Below are 23289 nucleotides of genomic sequence, written 5' to 3'. Positions count from 1 at the left end.
AATCAGTTGGAAATGGGATGAAAGGAGGAAAATGCATTCGAGGGGCGGAGCGAACATCTGGTAAAGCTTGTTTAAGTTCACTTTTTGCACAGACAGGCTAATCGGGACTCGATTTTAATTCCAGGATGGGCTGATATTTTACTCACAGGTTAAAGAGTACACGTGCATTGTTCTTGAAGTAAGTCTGGAAGCTTTCCTGGCGACGAATGATGGAAAGATTCTCTCGGGCTATTGACCAGGTGAGTTGTGGAACGGATTCCAGGCTTTCATCACGAATCTTTTTCTTGCCAAAACATTAAAACAAAGAGTAATGCACCATCTCTAAAATGCTGAAGGCAAGAGCTGGCGGAGTGGTTAGCACAGCGCGCTATGACGCGTGCGGTCCCAGGTTCGAATACCGTCCTGGGCATGAGACTGTCAATTCGTCAATTTCTTGATATCATCATTCATCATCTTCTTCGCGATGAGCCAAAAGTATCATAAAAAGCGAGGTAAAAGAAACCAAATCAAATCAAAGGCGGGAACATCTGCCAAGTTTTCTATAAGAAATGAATTTGATTGATTTATACTCCCAGTCTCAAGCTCAAGCACTAATACACATCTTTTCTAAATAATACTGTTGGATGCTTATTAGCACTTCATAATCATGTTTTGAATGTAATAATCACAATAATAATGCAAATACTTCATGTAATTGTACGGCTAACATTTAGGCACATGTTGCTTGAGTCTACTGACAAAATTTCGACCTGCTAGTGTCGCCAGCTAAGATGATAGGCCTCTCAAATGGTACTTTTTCACTTAACCCATATAATCGCCAGTCATAAATCCATCAAATGCTGCACATGACCAACATTGGTCGCAAATATCAGATTGACATGACATCAGTCGTCAGACGTCTAATTATGACCATTCGATAATTTCTTATGTACTTTTTCCACCGAAAAGTGGCATTCTGGAAATTTTTTAACGCTGCCTTCCGCAAGTTATTAATTTATGTAATTTTCTGTATATAGCAAACAAAAATATCTCAATGTATAAGACTTTATAATGCAGGAAACCCGGTGTAAATATCTCTTACGGTTTTCATATTCAAAGTTTGGGTTGCGCGACTTTTGAAACACTCTGTATTTCATCATTAATGGACAATGGCAAGCAATGACTTGATCAAACATATTTTTCACTTTTTGTGGAGTCGTCATTGAAACTGGACGAATATTTTGAAGCAGGATCGAACTGAGGAAATATACCACCACCGGCCCCGTAAATCAGCAATTGTTCAACGTACGTACGATTTCATGTATACAAATTGACTTCAAATAACAACTAAGTACGCCGTGCGTAGATCTGAGTTCGATCACTGTGGGAGATCCTTCTGTATATGACAGTCCCGCGCAGTCTCTCTGAACAAGCAGTTATTAAGTAAACTAAACTCAAAGTACAGTAGAGCGTCGATTATCCGAAGTAATTGGGGGACATGGGTGTTCGGAAAACTGGTTTGTTCGGATAATCGAACTGTACATGTTTATTTGCCAAAAAGAAGTACTGTACAGTAAATTTATTCATAAAAACAGGCATCTCTTTAAGTATTACAAAGTAACGTACAAAGGCAACTTTAGTAGGAATATATAGTATGTGGTACAGTTTATTAAACAAAAATATGTACATATTACATACGCATTTTGCATGAACAATACATACACCGACAGAAGTGTGCTGATTGTTGAAACACAGCGACTGGCGGCTTGGCCGGTCAGCAGCGCCTTATGAAGGCCCCAATGTTCCGCCAGCGGTGGCTCAGTGCGGCGACTACTGTGGGAAACTTGGTTTGGGAGTGAGGGGGATGATGGACGGTAGGGTGGGAGAGTAACAGGTGCGAGCGAGTACACAGTTCGGTTAAGCGGTCGTTCGGTTGACCGACGTTCGGATAATCGACGCTCTACTGTATTAAAAAAAAGTACAATTTTAAATATCAACAACCTGTGTAGAGACCACTAAGAATTGTATAAAAACTAACAAAAAAACATTGATATATTGCAAAAAAAAAAAAAAAAATCGATGTAGAAAACGATAACCAAGCAAGTAATTAAATGTCAAAACCACTGATCCAGATGAGATGTGAATGCATATTAATAATTAACTGCTTCAAAATATATTTTTAAAAGAAAACTAAATTTGTCTTAAAGTTAAAATATAATACACAATTCAAACTTACTTTTGCACTTTACACCAACTTTTCCTGTGCCCCAGATGTAATCATTACCTGCAAAGATAATGAAAAATAGTGAGATTCATAAATAGCTTACACATGTTAATTATGAAAAATCTAACTTTACAAACAACTAAAAAAAAAGTTTCGTCCTATTCAATAATGGTTTCAGGCATCTCTAGATATTTTGATAAAACCTTATTTTGGCACATTTCAATACTATTCGGTGTGTACCAGACATGGAATATGGCAAAGCTCGCTAGAAGTAGAGTGGAAGTAAAGTTTGCACAAGCATTACAATGAACGTAGTCATTTGTGCACTGATAATAAGCCGTCAACTCACAAAACAGATCTGTTCAGCAAGCACAAAGGTTCCATTCTGTGGTAAAAAGAACACACGGTATGTGTCATTGAATATAAATGGACACAATGCTAGAAATAAAATAAAACTCCATATATAAGTCTAAGGATATAATGGTATGTCATTATCAAGTGTCTGGTCACTCTATGCAAGCTCGCATATTACACAATGGGATTTTGTATAATTTACGAAGTGAAGACAGTCTACCCTAGACAGCAAAGGTCAGCATTATCGTTATGCAGACATCGTGATCTAATGTAGTTAGCGATGATTACGTTTTTCTGAACGAACACAAAAGTTTCTACAAACTCTAACATCGTTGGAAGGATTGTCAATCACACACTTGGTGGCTTTAATAACGGATGTGCCGTGCGTTTATGTTGTACATTATAAATATAGTACAGAGTAAATTATGTTCAGATGTGCAAAATAAAGATCAGATACTACACCAAGAATGGCTGTGCGATATCACAAAATAATCATTATATATATTATATATATATATATATATATATATATATATATATATATATATATGAAAATGGAACATATTCTAATGTTAGGAGCATTCATTTACATAGTTTCTTTTTTATTCGTAACTTAATAATAAATGTTATTACCGGAGAAAATGTTCAAGGACAGAAAAGTATGCTTGTATTTTGTTCATGTTAGCTTATTTAGTGTTGCTTTTCTGCTTATTCTCGACGAAGAGAATGAATGATAATTAGACTCGCATACACTGGCCGCGGTGGCTCAGTCGGTAACGCGTCTGACTACCATGCTAAAGGTCCCGGGTCCGATCCCCGGCCGATTCAAATCTGGGAACTTTTCTAACGTTGGAAGCGGCGCCCACCCAGCGTCGAATGACATGGGTACCTGGGGGGTAAAGGCGGTCAGGGGCGTGATGCTGATCACATCACCCCCACTCACGACCGGATCAAGAAAGTGTGAGGCGTTACCCCCACACCTCTATACGCCTTCATGGCGTTGTGCTAAGCACAGGGGAGCACTTTATCTTTACCTTTTTTTTACTCTTTCTCGAACCCAGAACCGTCAGCAGTAGATCATGAATCGAGCTATTAACAAGCTCGGCCACTGAAGTGGCTCTAGCATTTGTTTCCATCCGGATAGCAATAACAACATGATCTATCTAACTGTGGTACTTGCGCGATCAGGAATTTAACTTCCCTTTCACGACGATAGTTTATGCATATATGCGAAATCCCCATAGCTGGACACAGAGATTGGTTCCTACAAAATCAGCATGAAACGAAATGACATGGAAGTACGGAACAAATGTCAGTTATGGGTGATTCTGTGAAGAGGCTGACACTGCAATCAGCTAACATCGTGTAAGAACAGAGGAGTTACATTTGTAAACGTGAAAATGCCTAACTGTATTGACAAAATGAAATAAAAACACAATGAAGGAAGTTTCACTTTATGCGAGGAATCAAATCGAAGTACAGGACTTAATGAAGCCGAAACATCATTACTGTTATTCCGAATCATTCACTGATTACTCATCCCATCTCCTTCACTGACAGGTGTTGGAGGATATATTCTTGGTTCAAAAAATTCAATATTTATTAGCACGTCAAACTCACGTGCGTATTTTGATCAGCCGCCGATAGCACTTATTTTCTTGTTCCGTTACTGTTATGGCAGCACCCATCATTAATCTTGTAGAGCAGTCACAAATAGGTCACCGACTTCAGTGCACATTGATAATGTTGCTAGTAATTTTCTGTCGCCAACTTAAATTCTTGTAAGGCACGTGTAATGGTGTACGCTACATAATCTATAAACAAATTACGTTAAAATCAATCACCGCCTACTCACAATTGTCCAATTCTTCTACATCAGGTGAATCCCTTCCCGAATCGGGATCGACCTCTTCACACGGAAGTTTCATGGCACCAACTCCGAGAGTGAAAAGATCCAGAGCTGCGTACGGGCACTCCGCTTGCGCCTCAAATAAAGAGAAGCCAATTTAATCGGCATGCTGCCAGAATTCTTGAGCGGTTATTTCTGAACGGGCATCAGCAGCAGGAGTGGGCTACCGGGAACAGGTAACAAAAGAGTGCCTTTATCTTCGCCTGTACTTGGGAGCAGATAAAGAAAAAAGAAAACCGCACGATGGGCTCCATGCTGTCTGCCGGTAGCGGTTCGCATCGCAACCCTTACATCACCAGCAGCCATGAGTGGGTGACGAAGACGATCTCTGTCCCATTTGTCTTAGATAACATCGATAACTCGCTGCCACCTCATACCTTGTACATCAAAATTATGGCAACTTTAAATTTACCCGTGTTGGGAAAGTTACTTGTTAAAAGTAACTCATTACAAAAAGTAACTAAGTTACAATTACACTTGCATTCTGTTGGGAATTTTCTTGCAAACATATTAGACACAATCAATCATAATTAATTACATTAAAATAAACATATGTAAACTTTGCTTGAATTGTCATTTTATTTTACTCACTCTACATATGGATATGCCTTAAACACTTTCTGTTATTAAACAGTGCCTATTGAAGTCTTAGCATGCAATGGCAATTTGCAAAAGAACGTGGACGTTCTAAATTTATCATGCACCGAAGCCTAGCCTCCTTGCCTTAGGCGATTCTACGAAAACCCTTTCACCTTAACATGCAGAGAAGAGACATAGTTGGAAACGAGTTGCAAAATTTAGCTCTTCCATCACGTTCCAAATTTTCAAGTTAGCAATTTAGTTTCATCGTAGAGTACCTCTGTTACAATTACAGCTACATTTAAAACTAGCTAGTTACCGTTAGAATTTCTCAAAGAAAGTGTAACTAACACTAAAATTTACCGACGCGTCTATTGAAAATAGTCCCGTCTTAATTCGCCGCAGTCTTTGACTTTCTTTGAATTCACGTGTCTAGTTGGTTACAAAGTGCAACAGAGTCGTCTACTTCTTTGGTGTCACGTGGTGGTATTTGGTGTCTGCATCGTTTGTACTATGCTCTGGAGCGTTGAAAGCAGAATTTGTTGAACCTTCTGAACTTGAACACCACAATTCTTGCGTACAGAGTCTACTTGGTTGTACACAATTTCCTTGCACCAGCCTGACATTAGGATGCACCTGCACTGCATCTAGTGTCAAAAGGTGCAGCGAACTAGACTGGGCTAATATGATTCATAAAAAATACCATGACTTTTTACATGACTCTGGTAAAATAATGCTGCCTATCATACGATTATCGAAATCCCGTCACCGCTAGGTTATCTGCAACAATAAGAATGGGCGGAAGAAAACATCCATGTCTTATCCGAGCGTTCAGCCCTGGACCACGGAGACTGGTTGTGGTAGTATTGTTTTTACGTTATGTAACCACTGATAACCTCTCCATGGATACCCTTGACGTCCGTTTGAAGATTAAGCGAAGAGATTATCAGTTAGCAAGGCACACCAAAGGTTCCCGAACGAGCAAAAGTAATGCAGATAGACATGCAGGGCATTGTGAAGAGAGATCTAAAGGTTCAGCTGGAATTTGAGTATAGGAAAATAGTAAAGGAAGTACATTCAGGAGGAAATTGTCATCGTAATGAAGAAATTATTAAAATATAGCCCAAAGTTCCTACATACTCATTATCGACAGACAAGCCAGATAATGGTAAAAATCAAGGTTGTTTTCAGGATAAAAGTGTAAGTTTTAGGAATTTCGGAGTTTTTTAAAGGCAGTAACAACGGCAATGTCCTTCCTGACTACATGTTAAATCCGTCTTGCCGATCCCATTTACACAAGTATTGCTGTTCATTATGTTTGTCTTTATGTTAAGATCGCCTAGTGCCAAAAGCCTATAAGAAGAGCTAGTGTTAAACAAATTCGTAATAAACGGTGCAAAGGTCTCCTCGATGACGTAGTAGTAACGTCGCCGCCTTATAATCAAGATGTTCCAGTTTCGATACACGGTGGAGGCACACAGTGGGTCGGGACTGTTAAAATTGTTGCATGTTGTGCAATTCTACTGCTAGATAAAACGAATGTCAAATGTGAAAGAAATACATAGAAATGAGATCCACGTGTTGCTTTGGTTAAAATATTCAACAAGGGAAGTTCGTCGTGGTGAAAAAGCTAAGAATTACCACCATCAAATTTACAAAAGAAAATAAACCGAAAGCACTACAAAATCTTATTGTGTATCACCTAGTGTATGTTTTAACCATGAAGAGCTGTACAAGGTAGGAAATGTGGAGAGAGGAAAGGGTGAGTAATAGCGAACGGCTAGTAAGCAGTGCATTCGGGATGTTTTGTTGTTATAGCAAAAATTTCAACATGTCAAATTTATTGCTTGGGGCTGCCCAAGAGCAGAGGGACCTTGAAACTAGATGGAGCAAAAATATTTTCAGCAAGAAATTCTTACGCTGCAATATTTTATCGATAGGATATTCATGAACAAAAGCAATTACAGTATTTCATATCTTGATGACAGTTTTATTGCAAATTAGAAATATTATTCTCGCAGACTGAATAACTCAGTTTAAATTATTAACACTTTAGGCAACATTGTATGCCAATTTCATGGATATTTTGGAGAATCCTCAGAAAGTATGTTTCGTTTTGAGTAAAATCCCAGAAAGATATGAAAAAATTCTCAATGAAATTTATTCAGTTTCAGCAGATTTATAGAGAACTGCATAAAAATATAATCTTTCTTGTAGCAAATTTCCATATTTACATAAAAAATGATTGATGAGAGCATGTACATTTTTCTCTCCGAAAATAATTTTATTCTGCTCACAAATTTGTTAAGGATATACTACATGCTCATAATCAAACTTTCTTATAAGATTAAAGGGAAAATATAAACTTTAGAAAGTAAATGGTATTTTAATAGAACCATCTAATCAGAACGCACAACGAAAGCTATTTGCTATGATAATAATTATAGCAGGACGTTATTTTAAAATTAACCTGACCTGTAGTAGTTTCAAATTACTCAAACTGTCATTGTGAAATATCTTGTAACACCATTTTAATTATTGGTCTTATATTTCATTTCCAGTCATATCTGTACGAAGGTATTTGTATGTACGAAATGTATCGGTGCTGAAACACTGCATTGTTCCAAATAGGTTTCGTGTAATTTCAGTGGACTAACACTTCCTCGGGTCATTTAGAACCAGGTGTGAGAGTAACAATTTTATTATATATATATATATATATATATATATATATATACATAGTCCAAAACGCAACGTTGGACGCAATTTTAATGTATTTGGTCACTTCACGTCACTTTTCTACGTATTTAGGTTAACTGCGACGATGAGGAATGACAATTACACGAAAGACATGAGAGACTAAACACAAGGAAACAATCATGCCCTGGTCAGAGCTCGAACTTCGACGGTGAGATCTTGAGTTCATCACACAATGCTCCAAGTCACAGACGGAGGACGATGAAGAAAACTATTCACTGTTACAAAATCATGTTTTAAATATATCAGAATTTATTTAATGACCAGACCATCTATTTCAGAGAAACGTGTTCCAAACACACTGAAACAGAAGATACGAATTGAATTGATTGAAATAAAATTTTTGGATGCCACAACACTTGGGCTATTTTGCACCCGTCACATTATACGGGGTCCAGCTCCTTACCGTAACTAAATCAGCACTTGTCTCTGAGGGCTAAAAACTCCTTACCCATAAAATATGTCTAATAAAAAGTGTCTAACGCAATTTTTAAAAAATAATCACTCATTCATTCATTACTTAACAAGAACTAAGATACTCTTTCTGAGGACTAAAATCTTCTTGCCTAGTTTAAAAGCTGAGGCTCTAAAGGGGCACTCTGCACAGATATGGACAAAACACAGGACAACGCACGGCCCTAAGGGCACACTGGCTGTAGGTTTAAACGCCAGAGACTCGTTGGTCTGCAAAATTGCAGTTACCAGTGTACTACGTCGACATGATGTTGACTTTTGGGTGCCTTACCAGGTCACCCCTTACACCCCACGAATTCAATTATTGTTGTTGTAAGTCCACTTTATGAACAGAGAGGTTAATAGAGACTGGACTCAGGAAGTGGTATCCGAACCACTGTGCAATGTGCGTCCACCGGGTATCGAACTCGAGACCCCTTAACTACAAGGCGGCGACGTTGCCACTAAGCCATCGGGGAGGCCCCGTGTTCGGCAAAAAGGGCAGCTATGGGCAAAAGTACAATAACGAAGGAAGGCCCATAGGAAAACGAAACTGGAGTAGGGACACCGGTCGCATTATTCTTGCATCGTGGACGAATTTGAGCGTTTTTGATGCCCTGTTCTTGTAGCTCAGCTCTGCCCATTTCCTCTCTCGTGAGAGCAAAATCGCACCCTTATTGATTACACTGGGCCACATTGCTACATTACTCATGCAAATTTCTCTTTTCAGTTCCATGTGCCAAGTAATCTAGTTCGACATATTACGGACTTATTCCTAAGGGAAATCTCGTTATCATTCTAGTTTGGTGTACTCTCAACGAAGCATCCAATTCATATGATGCATATGTATTGCCACATTACAGATCTCATTTTGGAGCCATCGCAGCAAAACAAATTTAGTCTACAAAAGGTTTTCCTCACCTCTAAAACAAGATGGAAGCAAATAAAATACGCATGCATTCGATGTCACAATAATTGAGAAGTATTGTAATTTCAGCATGAACTTTGATGACTTGATGTAACATTCATTTTACATTGTATAATACACAAATTATGAACATCGTTATTCGTTAGAAAGAAAAATTTTGTGACAGTGTGGATTATTTTCACAAACTGAAATTCCAAGTTTTAAAATCAAACTTGAAACCTTGGTTTTCATATCCAACAAGCATGCCCAGAGTAAACTGCTCTAAAAATCAGAGGTTTGCTAGATAACCCTAGAGGAATTATAAGTTTAACGAAAACAAACTTTATTTTATCATAATCGAAAAGTAATCTGAAATAACAAAACATTAAATATTCGAGCTGTAACAAATCGCCTCTAAACTATTTGTTTGGGAATGTATCGAACCCTGGACCCCTTCATTACAAGGCCAAGGGCGCTACCACTGCGTCATCGGGGAGGCCCTTAATGCTTGGATTACAGTCAAGTGTTATGATACAAAAGCATTGACATATTCTAATAAAATATTTCATATTCGTTCTATTATTGCGATTGCGAAACTATAAACAATGACTATTTATTAACAAAAATAAATACACATTAACAAAAATGAACTATAATGATGTAAAGCAGAAATTGAATCAATTTGTGTTACTTTTCATGGTTAATAATGGCAACGACGATGAGGTGACGATACGGATGAAGAAACTAATTCGGGATTCGAAGGCAGGACAAAGCTGTTTCAGAGCTAACTACACTTATCTCTACACTACAGAAGCTGGCAAACGAGAATCTACACTCCTCTGAAACATATCTGGCTTCAGTCTTCCAATCCAAGAAATCAATTTATAATGCTTCCAAGAAAAACGTGGGTCGCAAAACCTTGGCCAAGTCCAACATGTAACTTCCCATGTTTCCTAGAAAGTTGTCTTTGTACTCAAGATAGATCTTAAATTAGGAGTTCGATGGAAAAAGTGGAGAGAGGTGGACACCTGGGTCCTAACGACGTGAAGCTCCTCAAGAGACTATAAATATAGAACAACCAAAACGACCGGCATCGTTTTAACTCATTACAGAGAAGTCCGTAAACACAGCACATAGCAATACTAAGATGTCAAAGCAAATACATATGCCGCTTTGGTAGCCTAGAGCGTCGAGATTTTTGACGCACGATCTCGACTTCGAATTCTTGGTTCGAGTCCCAAATGAGACCTGAGCATTTCAATGTATGTTCATTCGTCTAATCAACATTCACCATCAGGGGGGGAGCCTGTATATATTAATGGTAGTTTAACACCGCTAAGGAGGAGTGTATTCAATGAGGCTAGAAAACTTAAAAATGGAAGAAATTATGCTTTTCTTTGGATTGACTGGGCAGGCAATATAAAACTTAGAAAGGCAGCTAATGACTCTCGGGTACATATACTTAAGTCAGTGCATGATGTTCGTGCTCTTGTTTAGAATGGCGAGTCATACAAATTTGTCATTTTATTATCAAAATGTCTGTGGCTTAAATACTAAACTAACGGATATGTATGTATCTGAGTGTGTTAGCGAATAATTGACATATTTGCCATAACTGAACCTTGACTTACGGCTAATGTAACGGACTCTGAATTTAGCGATAATAGGTATGTAATTTTTCGTCAGGATAGAATGGATAAAAGGGGTGGAGGTGCTTTAATAGCTGTAAAAAGTAATTATTATGTAAGAAACATAGATGTTAATATTGAAAATGTTGAGATTGTATGCATTAAGATTGGGCTTGAAATTTACTCTTTAATTGTAATTTGTATATACTTCCCGCCAAAGTCAAACATTTTATGCATTTGTAGAAGATATGTTTAATATATGTAGCTGTAAAATTATAATAATTGGAGACTTTAATATTCCGTCTATTATTGAGTTGACTCATGATTTGACACAAGGGAATCAAATTGAAATGGAATTGCATAATTTTGTGTGTCTGACTGGTTTTGTTAGCATAAATAATATTAAAAATATCAATAATAGAACGCTTGATCTAGTATTAACGAACGTAGATAATTTGCCGGAAGTTCGAATGTGTACGGATCCTCTTGGGAAGATTGATAGACATCATCCACCGTTAGAATTACATGTCAACACTGGTAATGCAAAAAGTAATATTAAAAACAGAGCTACTAACATTCTTAATTTTCGGAAGGCGGACTTTTATAATATGTATAAAGACATTAAGGAAGTAAACTGGGATGCATTAGGTAACTTTGATGATCCAGATAAAGTTGTATCGTATTTTTACAAAATATTAAATGAAGTCATCACGAGGCGAGTACCTAAAAAGAAACATAAGAAACGGTCTTATCCATGCTGGTTCATTCAAGAAATTATAAATGTGTTAAAGTCAAAGGAAAATTATAGGAAGAGAAAAAAACATTCATCTAATAATCTATTAAGATTTAAGGAGCTCCGTAAAGAATCAAAGAAGCTGATTAATGCTGCATATAGAGTATATATTAGTAACTCCGAAGAAGCTATTAAAACTAATCCGAAGTGCTTTTGGGATTTTATTAACAATAAGAAGAAAGGGAATACTCGAGTGAATACAATGGCATATAAAGGCACGGTTCTTGATTCTTATCAGTCTATCGCAGACTCGTTTGCTGAATATTTTAGTAGTGTCTATGAAAAAGAGGATACAGAGCTGTTGGATATTGGTAATTTAACCACGGATGTGAGTCACTGTTTAGTTGTAATGGAGGTCAAGGAGGATGAATGTAAACAGTCTATTCGGAAATTAAAATCAAGTAAATCTTGTGGGCCAGATGAAATACCCTCGTATGTATTTAAAGGTTGTGGTGAGTGGTTATGTTATCCTTTATGTAAAATTTATAATCTGATTTTAAAATCTGGTAAGTTTCCTACTCTATGGAAGATAAATAAAGTTTATCCCATATTAAAATCTTGTAACCCTAGTGACATCACAAATTATACGACCGATTTCATTAATATCTGTACCTGCTAAAATATTCGAACAAATACTCTACAATAAAATATTTTTGCATGTTAAACCCTATTTATCTTCTTGTCAACATGGATTTATACCGAGAAGATCTACTGTAACTAATCTCGTTACCTTTACTCAATATATCGCTGAGGCAGTTAATCAAAATCAAGCAGTAGACGTAATTTACACTGACTTTGCAAAAGCGTTTGATAAGCTAAATCACCGCATCCTTTTACAAAAATTGGTACAGTTCGGTTTCTCGGATGATTTAGTTGCTTTATTTCAGTCTTACATATTGAAGAGAGAGCAGTATGTTCTTTATAATGCTTGTTCATCGACTACATATATTAGTCATTCGGGTGTTCCACAGGGATCCAACCTTGGTCCCTTATTGTTCTTATTATATATTAATGACTTACCTTCTGTTGTTAATTACTCAAAGTGTCTCTTATACGCAGATGATTTAAAACTCTACAAGAATATTGTAAAATTTAAGGATCTTACAGAATTACAGTCCGATTTGAGTGAATGCCATCAATGGTGTATAAGAAATAAGCTCTATTATAATGTTGCTAAATGCTTTTCCATGACATTTACAAGAATTTCATCTCCATTTTTATTTAATTATACTATTGGTAATGTGGGTCTTCAGAGAGTCAATATAACTAAAGATTTAGGAATAATTCTGGATTCTAAACTCACTTACAAGAACCATGTTGATAAACTAGTAGTTAATGGTTTCAAAACTCTGGGATTTATATTTAGAAACACAAAGGAAATGCAATGTAGTAAAGCCTTAACAGTTGTGTATAATGCTCTGGTGAGGAGTAAATTGGAATACGCTAATGTAATCTGGAGTCCTTACTTCCAATTACATATATATTGATAAACTCGAACGAATCCAGAATAAATTTTTAAGATATCTGTTCTTTAAAAAATATAAAAAATCGTCTTGTGTGTTCAGAATACCTTATAATATGCTACTAACTGAGTTTGAATTTTCCTCTTTGAAAACTAGATCTGATATTGCAAAGCATATTTTATTATATAAAGTTGTTAATGGTCTAACCGAAACAGAAGAAGTTTTGCAAAGATTAAACTTCTGTACTAAACCTCAATCATTAAGATTGCGTCAACCGTTTATATGCACTTTTTCCAAAAAATTGGTCCATTAGAATTCTGTGGTCATTAGTATGTGTAGACTACATAATAGTATTGTTAAGGATAAAATTGATGTAGATTTTGCATTCCCTTACGCAAAGTACATATCAGTAATAAAGGGCTACTATTCAAGACAAAGTTAAGATGTAACGATAACTGGTATTTAATTTTCTTATTTTTATGTTGTGTATTGTATGTATTGTACTTAACGTTATGGATTTGTATATTATCTCTTATGTTTATATGTTCGATAATCTGAAAAATATTAAAATGAGAGTTGGGTGTTTATCTCTTTTGTTTAGTGCGGGTTTTAATATGGAGTTTCGTTATACTGTTTGAAGTCTGAAGCTTTAGCTTCATGTATATTGGTACTATAGTATTATTCTAGTTTATAATTTTTCTTTTGTTGTATTAGTTGTATTATGTTTGTCGGTGGGTATATTGTATTGTATTTTGTATTGTATTTTTTATCTTTTATTTTTTTTGTGTTGCATAATGTGAGTATTGGGTTTGTAATATCCCATTGTAATTGGAGCATTGCTCTGTTATGGGATTGCTTATAAATAAATAAATCATCGGCATGATTAACCTGGAGAAGTAGAAAACCCAGGATCAATAATAATACACTGCTCACAAAAAGTTTGGAATATTGTTATACAATAGGTGATAGACACGGCCTTGGAATGCAACAACACATGGTATCTGTCTGGTGGACGTTCTCGTCTTTTCGCCGACATATGCCACCGTGCCTATCATCTATTGCCTAATATAATAATATTCCAACGTTGTTGTGAGGAGTGTAGAATACAATCACATCTTACACCAGATTCGACCAAACTACAAGTATCACTATTGATGTTTTAAAGTCCACACTTTATGCACAGCTAGGTTAATCAGGACTAGACCTACTGCGCAATTTGCCTCCACCAGGTGTCGAACCCGGGACCCCTTGATTACAAGGCGACGATGTTACCACTATGCCATCGGGGAGGCTCTACAAGTATTACTAAAATGTAGTTCTGACGTAAAGGGCTTCATAAATCAGAACCACATTAATCTCTTTTATCCGTGATTTGTTAGCTCCTATTCTGGACAAGGTCATTTTACTACGTAATGATGATATGATTAGTCAGTCACCATTACCTACTACAGTAGAGGCACGTTTTAACTTTAGCAGCATTGAAAAATTTAAAACTAAGGAATTTTCTTTTTAAGTAAGAACTTTTAATAATAACGAGTACGGTGTAGATAGTTATAGGATCTGTGGCTTACAGCTATTTCTCCTTTCAAACTTTATATTGCCGCAAAGGACAATTCCGAAAACTTTCCGTAGAATTCTTCATGTAAAATTGCACTTCTACACAGAAATTCATTTAGTGTCAAATCATGGTTTTGTTATCACCGTGATTAATATATTATCGGAACAACTTGAGGAATGGATCACGTGCTATTATAAATTGTTAGTGGAAATTGATGCTAACTTAATTTCCCATCTATCATTTCGTACAGGTTTTGTGTGTGCTTGTTTCGCCGCGCTCGTGTTAGAAATCAATGGCTCTCCAAAAGTTAGACCGTCAAACGGATGTAAAGTTTGCTGGGCTATATGGTTAGCGTAACGTGCTACGCCATGGATCCTAGGTTTGAATCCTGGATCAGGCACTGTATTTATTTGTCTTATCATCTACGTCACCGTTCATCACTAATGTTCATCATCACAATTAGACTGAAGAGGTAAAAAAGCAACGTAAAATAACAATAGTAAACAGAAATAAATCTACAATTTAATCCAATCTAGTGGAGCAATTTGATGATAAAACTCCATAATATTCCTCTCGTACACCTTACTTGTTCCCTACGTGGAAATATGTACAGAAAAGCAAATGAGCTTGTCGTGTATTCAAGACATATTGAAAAGTGGGTTTTAAAATGTACACTATTATAATCTCCTACATAGCGGCAACCGATCTAACTCTTCTGTATTTTCAGGTTGCAACCATTAAGGGGTACGAGATACATTCTCCATTATACCACTCGACAACACAAAAATACTCTTAGTTTCATCGTGAGTTTCAATGGGGATGTTCATTGCCAAACTTTTCCGCTAGAGGCGGACCCCTGTTGGGTCCCTAAAGAATTTCCTTTGTTCATCTGGTTATCCTAAGCTTTACATTGGAGCGCGATAGGATGGCTATTCAAACGTTATTTTCACAGAAGGTAAGAATTTCTCGTGTAAATCGATAACAAAAATGTGTTTAGCAAATCTTCAAGAATATGTTGCAAGTAATAAGTCTCCGAACCTAAGAATGAATATATTAAAGCGCAACGGCAGGGTAGCTCAAACGGACTAAATAAAGTATGTTTATGCACAAAAAGCACTAAACTTAACGTAATTTTGGTCATCACTAGCTGCCATGGGTCTATAATATAATTTAGATTTTTACACTACGCTTTTATGTTTCTTCTTGTTGCGACTTGCGAGTATGAGTAATTCAACGGCGGGAGTAGGAATCGGAGAAACTCACCTAATTATAAAGAAAAGCTGTATTAAAAGTGAGTAAGCGCATGATATTTATTATTATACACTATGCCTTATCCGATAACTTAATATTAACATCTGTTTTCTTTGTATTAAGTAAACATTAACCCCCCGTATTTTCGTCCTTTTTGTTTTGGGTTACAACAATTTTAAAATTATAATTCCTGTAAATAAGAAAGCCCTAGAGGTTGCGAGACATGAAACAAGATAAAATATTTTTTGTAATAACTACTCTTCTCGATAAATGTGTATGTAAATTAGAGAACCATATTTACTAGCCATGAGGATAAGTATGATATCAAGTAAAAAAAAAAGGAGTCAGTTATTAACTTATTAATAACAACTATAAAAGTAAAACTACAGTCGCGTGAAATTATTATGTATTATTCTTTACCAGATTCACAAGAATAAAGGACTTCAATTGTGTAAATTGCAAGTGACGTAAACAAGTGCTGTGCAAATTCTTAAGGCTTTTTTTTAATTTTTTTATTTGATTTGATTTAGTTTATTTTACTTCGCGTTTTATGCCTCTTGGCTAATTTGCGAAGATGGGGATGAGTGATGAAATGATGAAATTGATGAATGGACATTCATAAACAAAAATGATGAAATTGATGAATGGACATTCACAAACAACCAAGCCCGACCGGGATTCGAACCCGGGACCCTTGGCGTCGCAGCTCGATTTGCTAACCACTCGGCCACAGGGTCGGGCTATTAAGGCTTTTTTGAGTTCCGATATCTTTTCTGTTGTCGACGTTCGTCTTATTAAAGTTCGTTGTTTCACAGCATCTATCATGTCCCGACATAATTTCTGATGATATTAAATTTGCAATTTAATGTAATAGCAGCACGTTCAGCATCAAATTCACCATGTATTTAAATGGGAGAACAATTGCCCCACCTACAATAGTTTGCTTTGACCAGGCCCATTATTTTACAACATATTTCGAGATATTCTGATTTTTTTTTTTTTTTTTACTTTAAAACTAGAGTTCCAGTCCCGAGCTACTAAACTGTACATGAAATAAACAGACCTTGCCAAACTTTTATTGACGGTAATATTTAAATATGACCACGGGCTCGATTTTCGACAGAGCTGAAAAACCTATGAATGAAAATCTGAAATTTGGCAAGAGCCACTGCTGTCTGTATGTTAAATGCAGACGCTTACGTCATGCTTACAGCTTGGGGTCGCATATCAGACGTTTATATCCTTTTCCTGGCAATTTCAACATGAATCAACTGAACAACTGACCCCTGACCCCCAATGGATTATCTGCAATGAACAAAAAGAAGGATAACAAAAACTAAGCAACTCTATATTATAGAATGTGATACAAGGATCATGCGTTGTATCGGTAGCTGGATAACGAAAGTATCCCTGAAACAATGATGGTAATAACATAGCACAGTTTCTTTTCACTTTCCTCTCTACTGAATTTTTTGCCTAGTTCATAAGTTAACAGTCTATTCGACAAATTGGAACTAATCGAAATGTGTGAAATCAAGCGACGCCTAATATGTTACACTGGAACAAACAAGTAACAACAGCCTATACCCTGTCTCTGGAATCAATAGATTGATTGATTGATTTAGTTTATTTTACTTCGCGTTTTGTGCCTCTTGGCTAATTTGCGAAGATGGGGATGAATGATGAAATGATGAAATTGATGAATGGACATTCACAAACAACCAAGCCCGACCGGGATTCGAACCCGGGACTGGAATCAATAGAGCAAAGCCTCGCATAACGGTAGAGAAAGGGAGACAGCGATTCGGCGGAGCAAAGCAGTGCACGTTGCTGCAAGCGGGTGGTAGCTGTAACCGCGATTTTTTCCTTCCATGCACTCATTTCCCCTCTGACGCGTTCATCGGTCGAGCCCTCACGAGTGGCTACTTGCGCAGAGGCCCTACTTTTGTTCGCTTGCTCCACACATTCCCGGGACGGAGTGTAAATGGACATTTCCACTGAAATAATGTAATACCATTTCCAAAATCTGCATTATCGGTAGCGTAAATAATCTGTGCATCTTGGTGCCTTTCAATGCGCACATTTTAAGGTAAAAAACGAGTCTACCAAATTTGCGAGCCTCCCGTTGTGATAAAAAAAAGCGTGTGCCATCTTTCCACGTCAGATATCTGTACGGATGGGTCCTCTTGTTACTTGATAATACTTCTATTTGTGTTTACGTTCAGAGAGCTGCACATCGGCCAGATTAGCTTACTAGGCCCGCCTGGCTGGCGAGCGGACAAGTAAAACTGTAGACCTGAGTTTTGACCCGTCACGCATCGAAAGCCCACGGGTAACTGGAAGGCCTTGCAATACCAAGCTCGCTTATCTTCAGCGAACTCTCATTCCGGATTTGCACCGTCTCCAGATACATGAGTCACGCAGTCACCGTTGCCAAATTTTAGATTCTAAACTGGTCAAGGAGCACTTAAAATGCTCATCACTTACTAATTTAAATTGCAGACATTTATTCCTTGGTAGAAAACATTTGTATCACTCACACCCAGTGACGGCGATTGAGTTCCATAAGTTTGAAATCTTTGACCTTTTTTAATTAGCAATTTTGACTTTGTTGCACATTAATTGTACGTACCAGTTAACTTTGAATTTTAGGACTTAGATGATAATAACAATTGTGAATCTCATTTTGTTGTTACGTCTTAATGTTCTTGTAATATTAAATATTTGACGCAGTGGCGTAACAAAATGGTAAAGTATGCGTCCACAAGAAACAAATTTGGGTCCCTCAAGTACAGTCAGATTCTTCGAGGAAATTTATGTAATTACTTAGAATGGCTGGTTGTGGCTACACTTACACAAATCGATGCTCTCTCTACCTCTGAATGTTCACATATTACAACACATCTTTCTTTGACATTTATGTATTCAAAAGAAGAAAATACAAATACTTACTTATCCCCGCCCCGCTTAACAGCTTGGTGGATAAAAATAATGATTTTTTTATAAATTTTGATATGTTTTTATTTAAATCGATCTTTTTTTTGGCACCGTACACATAGACATATTTTGTATATAGAAAGGCTTTTTTCTGATAAACGGCCCTGTAAAATATTTGAGTAAAATATTTGAACAGTTTGATTAAAGCAAATAACAAATTACATGTAAATATGCATTTCTCTGTTTCTGGAACTGAACATAATGAACCTAATATGAAAATGTTTGTTGAGTTTGTTAATGAAACTATTATAATTTCAGTAACTTTTCTTAGTGAAAATAATAAATTCTGGGTGTACTTTATAATTTTAACTTAAAATAATTTTTACAGTCTTTGTAGAAGAAATTTAGTGTTTTTAATGATAGTTAGCCAAATATCAGCTGCCATATTTATTTACAGTTTAATGAAAATGACACTATTTACGGTTTAACATGATTCGTTTTTTTTTTCAGATGACATATTACATTTACTTTCGTATGAGCTTCACCCCATCAGTACATACATTTTGTTTCCTTTATTTCCTTTCTTAGAGCATAATAAACACTATTAAATGATTACGAGATTAATATACTTTCACAAAAAGTGATTCTGATATCTACAAATTTCTTGTGTACATTATTCTGTGATTTTATTTAAAGTGATTTTTTAAAATAGAATTCCCCAATTTAAATCTTGATTTAAATCAACCTGATTTAAATCGAACCACCTTGCTTAACAGAAAGCTGGCTTCTGGGCAGCGAATGCCACTTTTACATTAGATCTTGCCCTTTCTCGTTCAGGAGTAAGATTACGGAGTCCGCTAAATTTGGCCTGAATCATACCATTCGACACTACCATCCAGAAGTTTTTCCTTTTCAATTTTGAGAAAGATCGTTCTTTTTTCGTGGTTGTTACTTGAAGAGTAGGAAACAAACAGAAGGCGGTACAGGATACAGAGAACACTGGAAGCAAGTGTAGAGCTATCAAGGAGAAGAAACTTTCCCAAAGCACTTGCTTTTAGATTTAAGCACATTCTTGAAAAGTAGAACTTGATCAGGAAGTTCGAAAGATAAATCATCTTCGTGCCCGTTACAGAGGGCAATAGCTGCATCTGAAGATGTAGGAAGGAAGGAAGAACTGCTCATATTATCTATACCCTTCTTCAGTTTAAAACACCGGAAGCATTATATGCCCCATACTTTGTTCCGTGGCAGTTTCAGGTGCTTTATCATTAACATCGGGAAGGCTATGCAAGGTCACGAGACAGAAGAAAAGCCAAGACAAAGCGCTTTTTATTCAAGAAAATAATAAATGGAAAAAAATGTCCAAGCAATTTTTGCGTTAATGTTTCACATGAGAAATGACAATTATGTTTACTTTTTCGGGGCCCCTTGGCTTAGAGCTCCCGCCCGCGTCTGATTTGACGTATTCATTCAAATCATAACGTTAAACTAGAATATAAAGCCAGATAAAAAAGTTTTAATTTTATTGCCCACAAAAATTAGCCTTTTCTATCTTTCTCACTTCCATTTATTACGTTTTTGGTATCAACCTCATGGGATGCGAGGCCCAGAGTGGTGGCCCACTTCACCCACCCCTTGCTACGACAATGGTTATACAATCTCAAAGTACCTGCGCCTAGCAGAAATTCAAATATTTCCATGCGTAGTGAAATATAATGGCCGTTGGCAACACTGACAGGAGTGCTCGCTTCTACTTGCAACAACTACATCGAGTCTCACGGGTCTTCTTAAGACCCGGGTAATAGAAAAACCTGGCAGGCATCGATGCCTGTGCACAACTGTGACGTGAAGCTCGCTTGCGCGATGTCGAACACCTGGGCTTGACGTGCGTGTTGCATATTATTGTAGGCGCGCCTCCTCGCAGACTGTTTCTTTTCTGGGTCTTGTGCAGGTCTCTGTTTACGTTATTTATCGTTCTTTTCTTTCACATTTGGCTAATCGAAACTATGAGGATGAATGATGATTAGATAAAAGGAAACTCGCAAAGAACATCCATGTCCGGGACGGGATTTGAACCCGGGATCTTCGATGGCGAAAGCCGACAACTTAGCAGCCGCTGAGCCGGCACGTAGTTAATACAATGAACACGCAAATACACATGCACGTGTGAATAAATAAATAATCAGTAAATAAATATTCCGGACAACGTGCAAGTTAAATGAAGCAAACATCGACCTTTAGATGGAGCAATGTGTATGATTTGTATTTTTTTTTCTTATTTTAGTTGCTTTTCTTAGCTGGTGGGGATTCTCCTATGGTTTAACTTGGTGACAACGAGACAGCTGTGGGAGGATCGTTTGCAAACGTTTTGATAGCTGGGGGGGATACCATCTCCCTCACTTCGAGTACTCACGAAAGGACGCACACATTCCTAAGACGAAATTCGAACACGTAAACCTTTGGCAGAGATATGTTTGATTTATTTTACTTTGCCTTTCTGCCACTTTTGACTGCTTGCAAAGATGAGGATGATTTTAGTATTTTTACTACCTAATAGAAACCCTCCGGTTTGAGAGATCCTCTCATTTCCTCATACCTAAAAGGGGGGTGGGGTGGCAATTCCACCCTTTGTCACCTCACTCGGATTCAATGTCTGGTATTAATGTCCATAATCATCTGCTACATTCTTCAGGAATGTCCAAAGCTTCGCCATAACCTGGGATTTGAACCCAGGATCTTTAGGTTCTCGGTGTACTGAGCGAGTGATCTGTAGTCTCAAATAAGTTTTCATATTGTACATATCTACTGTTTTCTTACTTGCGTCGTTCTATTTTAGGTTTTCGTATTTTTTTGTTTCCATTCACGTCGCCTGTACATTTGGTTGCGCGTACACGATAACCTTGTACACATTCTGCACATGCATATAAGCTGAAAGTATCCATCAGAACTATTTCTGAACTCATATGATATGTACTTGCACGCGTCTTCGTTGGTAATCAGTCCAAATGCGACCTCAATTCTGTGCAGATTATCTGCAAATATCTGACTTCGATTTGCAAATCAGTGAAAACTAACTAGAAAATGAAACTTGGAGTGGGACTGGTCGCCCGGAACGAGTTTTCAGGCGCTAAGGCGAGAGCAGCACCGATAAGTTCAGTGCGGGCATAAACTATTTCGAATCCACAGCCTTGGACCCTCATGACTTCATGTGCGTGCGTAGTGTCCGGAAGAGTGCGAACTTTACGCACGAAGACAACTCCTTCGCCGTGCCTTCTTCACCCTACCAACAAAAATGAACCATTCGGCCATTCAAGTCTTGACCTAGGAAATATACGTTATCCTTTCACGATATCTATACAGTCTGTCAAGAGCTTTCGTACACTTCCAATTTCCAACCAAGCAAAATTCTAGCATTTTAAATATAATTTCAATTCTTGCGGTTTTTTTTAACCTTTCTGCAGCCCGAATGCAGCTCACCATACAGTCTGAAAAAAATAAATTATGACGATCACTCAAGTGGATTCTTTGCTGGCCTAGTTCAAACCGACTGGCTGATAGATGATCAAGGACTCTTCATTAGGCCAGAGGTCATTTGGCTGACAGCAGTTGATAACTAGCAAAAAAGAAAGACGCGGCACTCTTTTTAAAACATTTAAAAGAAAAAGATTCGCCCAGCTGCTTAGCAAGAAAAACACGAAGACATATTTCCAACTTAACGAGAAGATTCCTTTGTATTATTATTCCTGGTTCCACTATTTTTTCGCTGGTGTGACACAAAGTTCAACGGAATATGAAAAAAAAATGCAAGGCTAAAGATAAGCGCAGACTAAACAATTATATGATACCACACTCGTATCAACGCACATTTATACGCTGTTTGACACTTTCAGAATTGAAGAGAAAGAAATCTGAAACAAATTCAAATCTTGACGCGTGATGTGTTTCAATTTCATATTTCTTTACACATATATGCACACTGTTTGATCATTTTGATCTTAACACTTTTTTTTAAATAATGCCAGGAAATTTATATACTCCGACTAAATGCAGCAGGGATCAAAGAAATGGGGGGCTCTTAGTCACTCAGAAATAGAAGCACAGGCAAAAGCTTGGAAAATTCCTCAAAAAAACTGATATATTTTTGTTCCAGCACATGTCCCCTAAAAGAAAATTGATTGACTGATTTTGTGTTTAAAGTCCACTTTATGCACAGTAAGGCTAATCGGAAATGGAGCTACAGTTTAAAGTGGGATCCGGACCACTATGTGCCTCCACCAGGTATCGAACCCGAGACCCCTTGATTACAAGACGAAGACGCTACCACTGCGCCATCGGGGAGGCCCCCTAAAAGAAAACATGGAATTCTAGTCGTCATAAAAAAAAACTCTTGGTAGAAATGTATACATTTATTTGTAGGCTGTACCCACTGGAAATATATGATTCGTCCCCGTTTCACAACAGGTCAGCTGATATACAGTACTGGCCAAAAGCATATCA

General features: G+C 37.1%; 1 protein-coding gene across 4 annotated transcripts in view; it reads right to left on the bottom strand.

Moving 5' to 3' along the window:
* Positions 1–23289, bottom strand: part of LOC145983923 (phosphatidylinositol 3-kinase regulatory subunit alpha-like) — a 521211-nt gene that overhangs the window by 35848 nt on the left and 462074 nt on the right. For 3 of the 4 annotated variants that reach the window (XM_083117077.1, XM_083117079.1, XM_083117078.1), the window contains one exon: positions 2216–2263. In XM_083117077.1, coding sequence (XP_082973203.1) covers positions 2216–2263 — 48 coding nt within the window. Of the gene's footprint in view, positions 1–2215; positions 2264–4412; positions 4522–23289 lie in introns of those variants that run through there. The other variant, XM_083117080.1, reaches the window with a different exon arrangement.

This window comes from Lepisma saccharinum, chromosome 2 (assembly GCF_977018435.1).
Source record: "Lepisma saccharinum chromosome 2, izLepSacc3.1, whole genome shotgun sequence".
Lineage (NCBI taxonomy): Eukaryota > Metazoa > Arthropoda > Insecta > Zygentoma > Lepismatidae > Lepisma > Lepisma saccharinum.
This window is presented reverse-complemented; position numbering and strand designations above follow the sequence as displayed.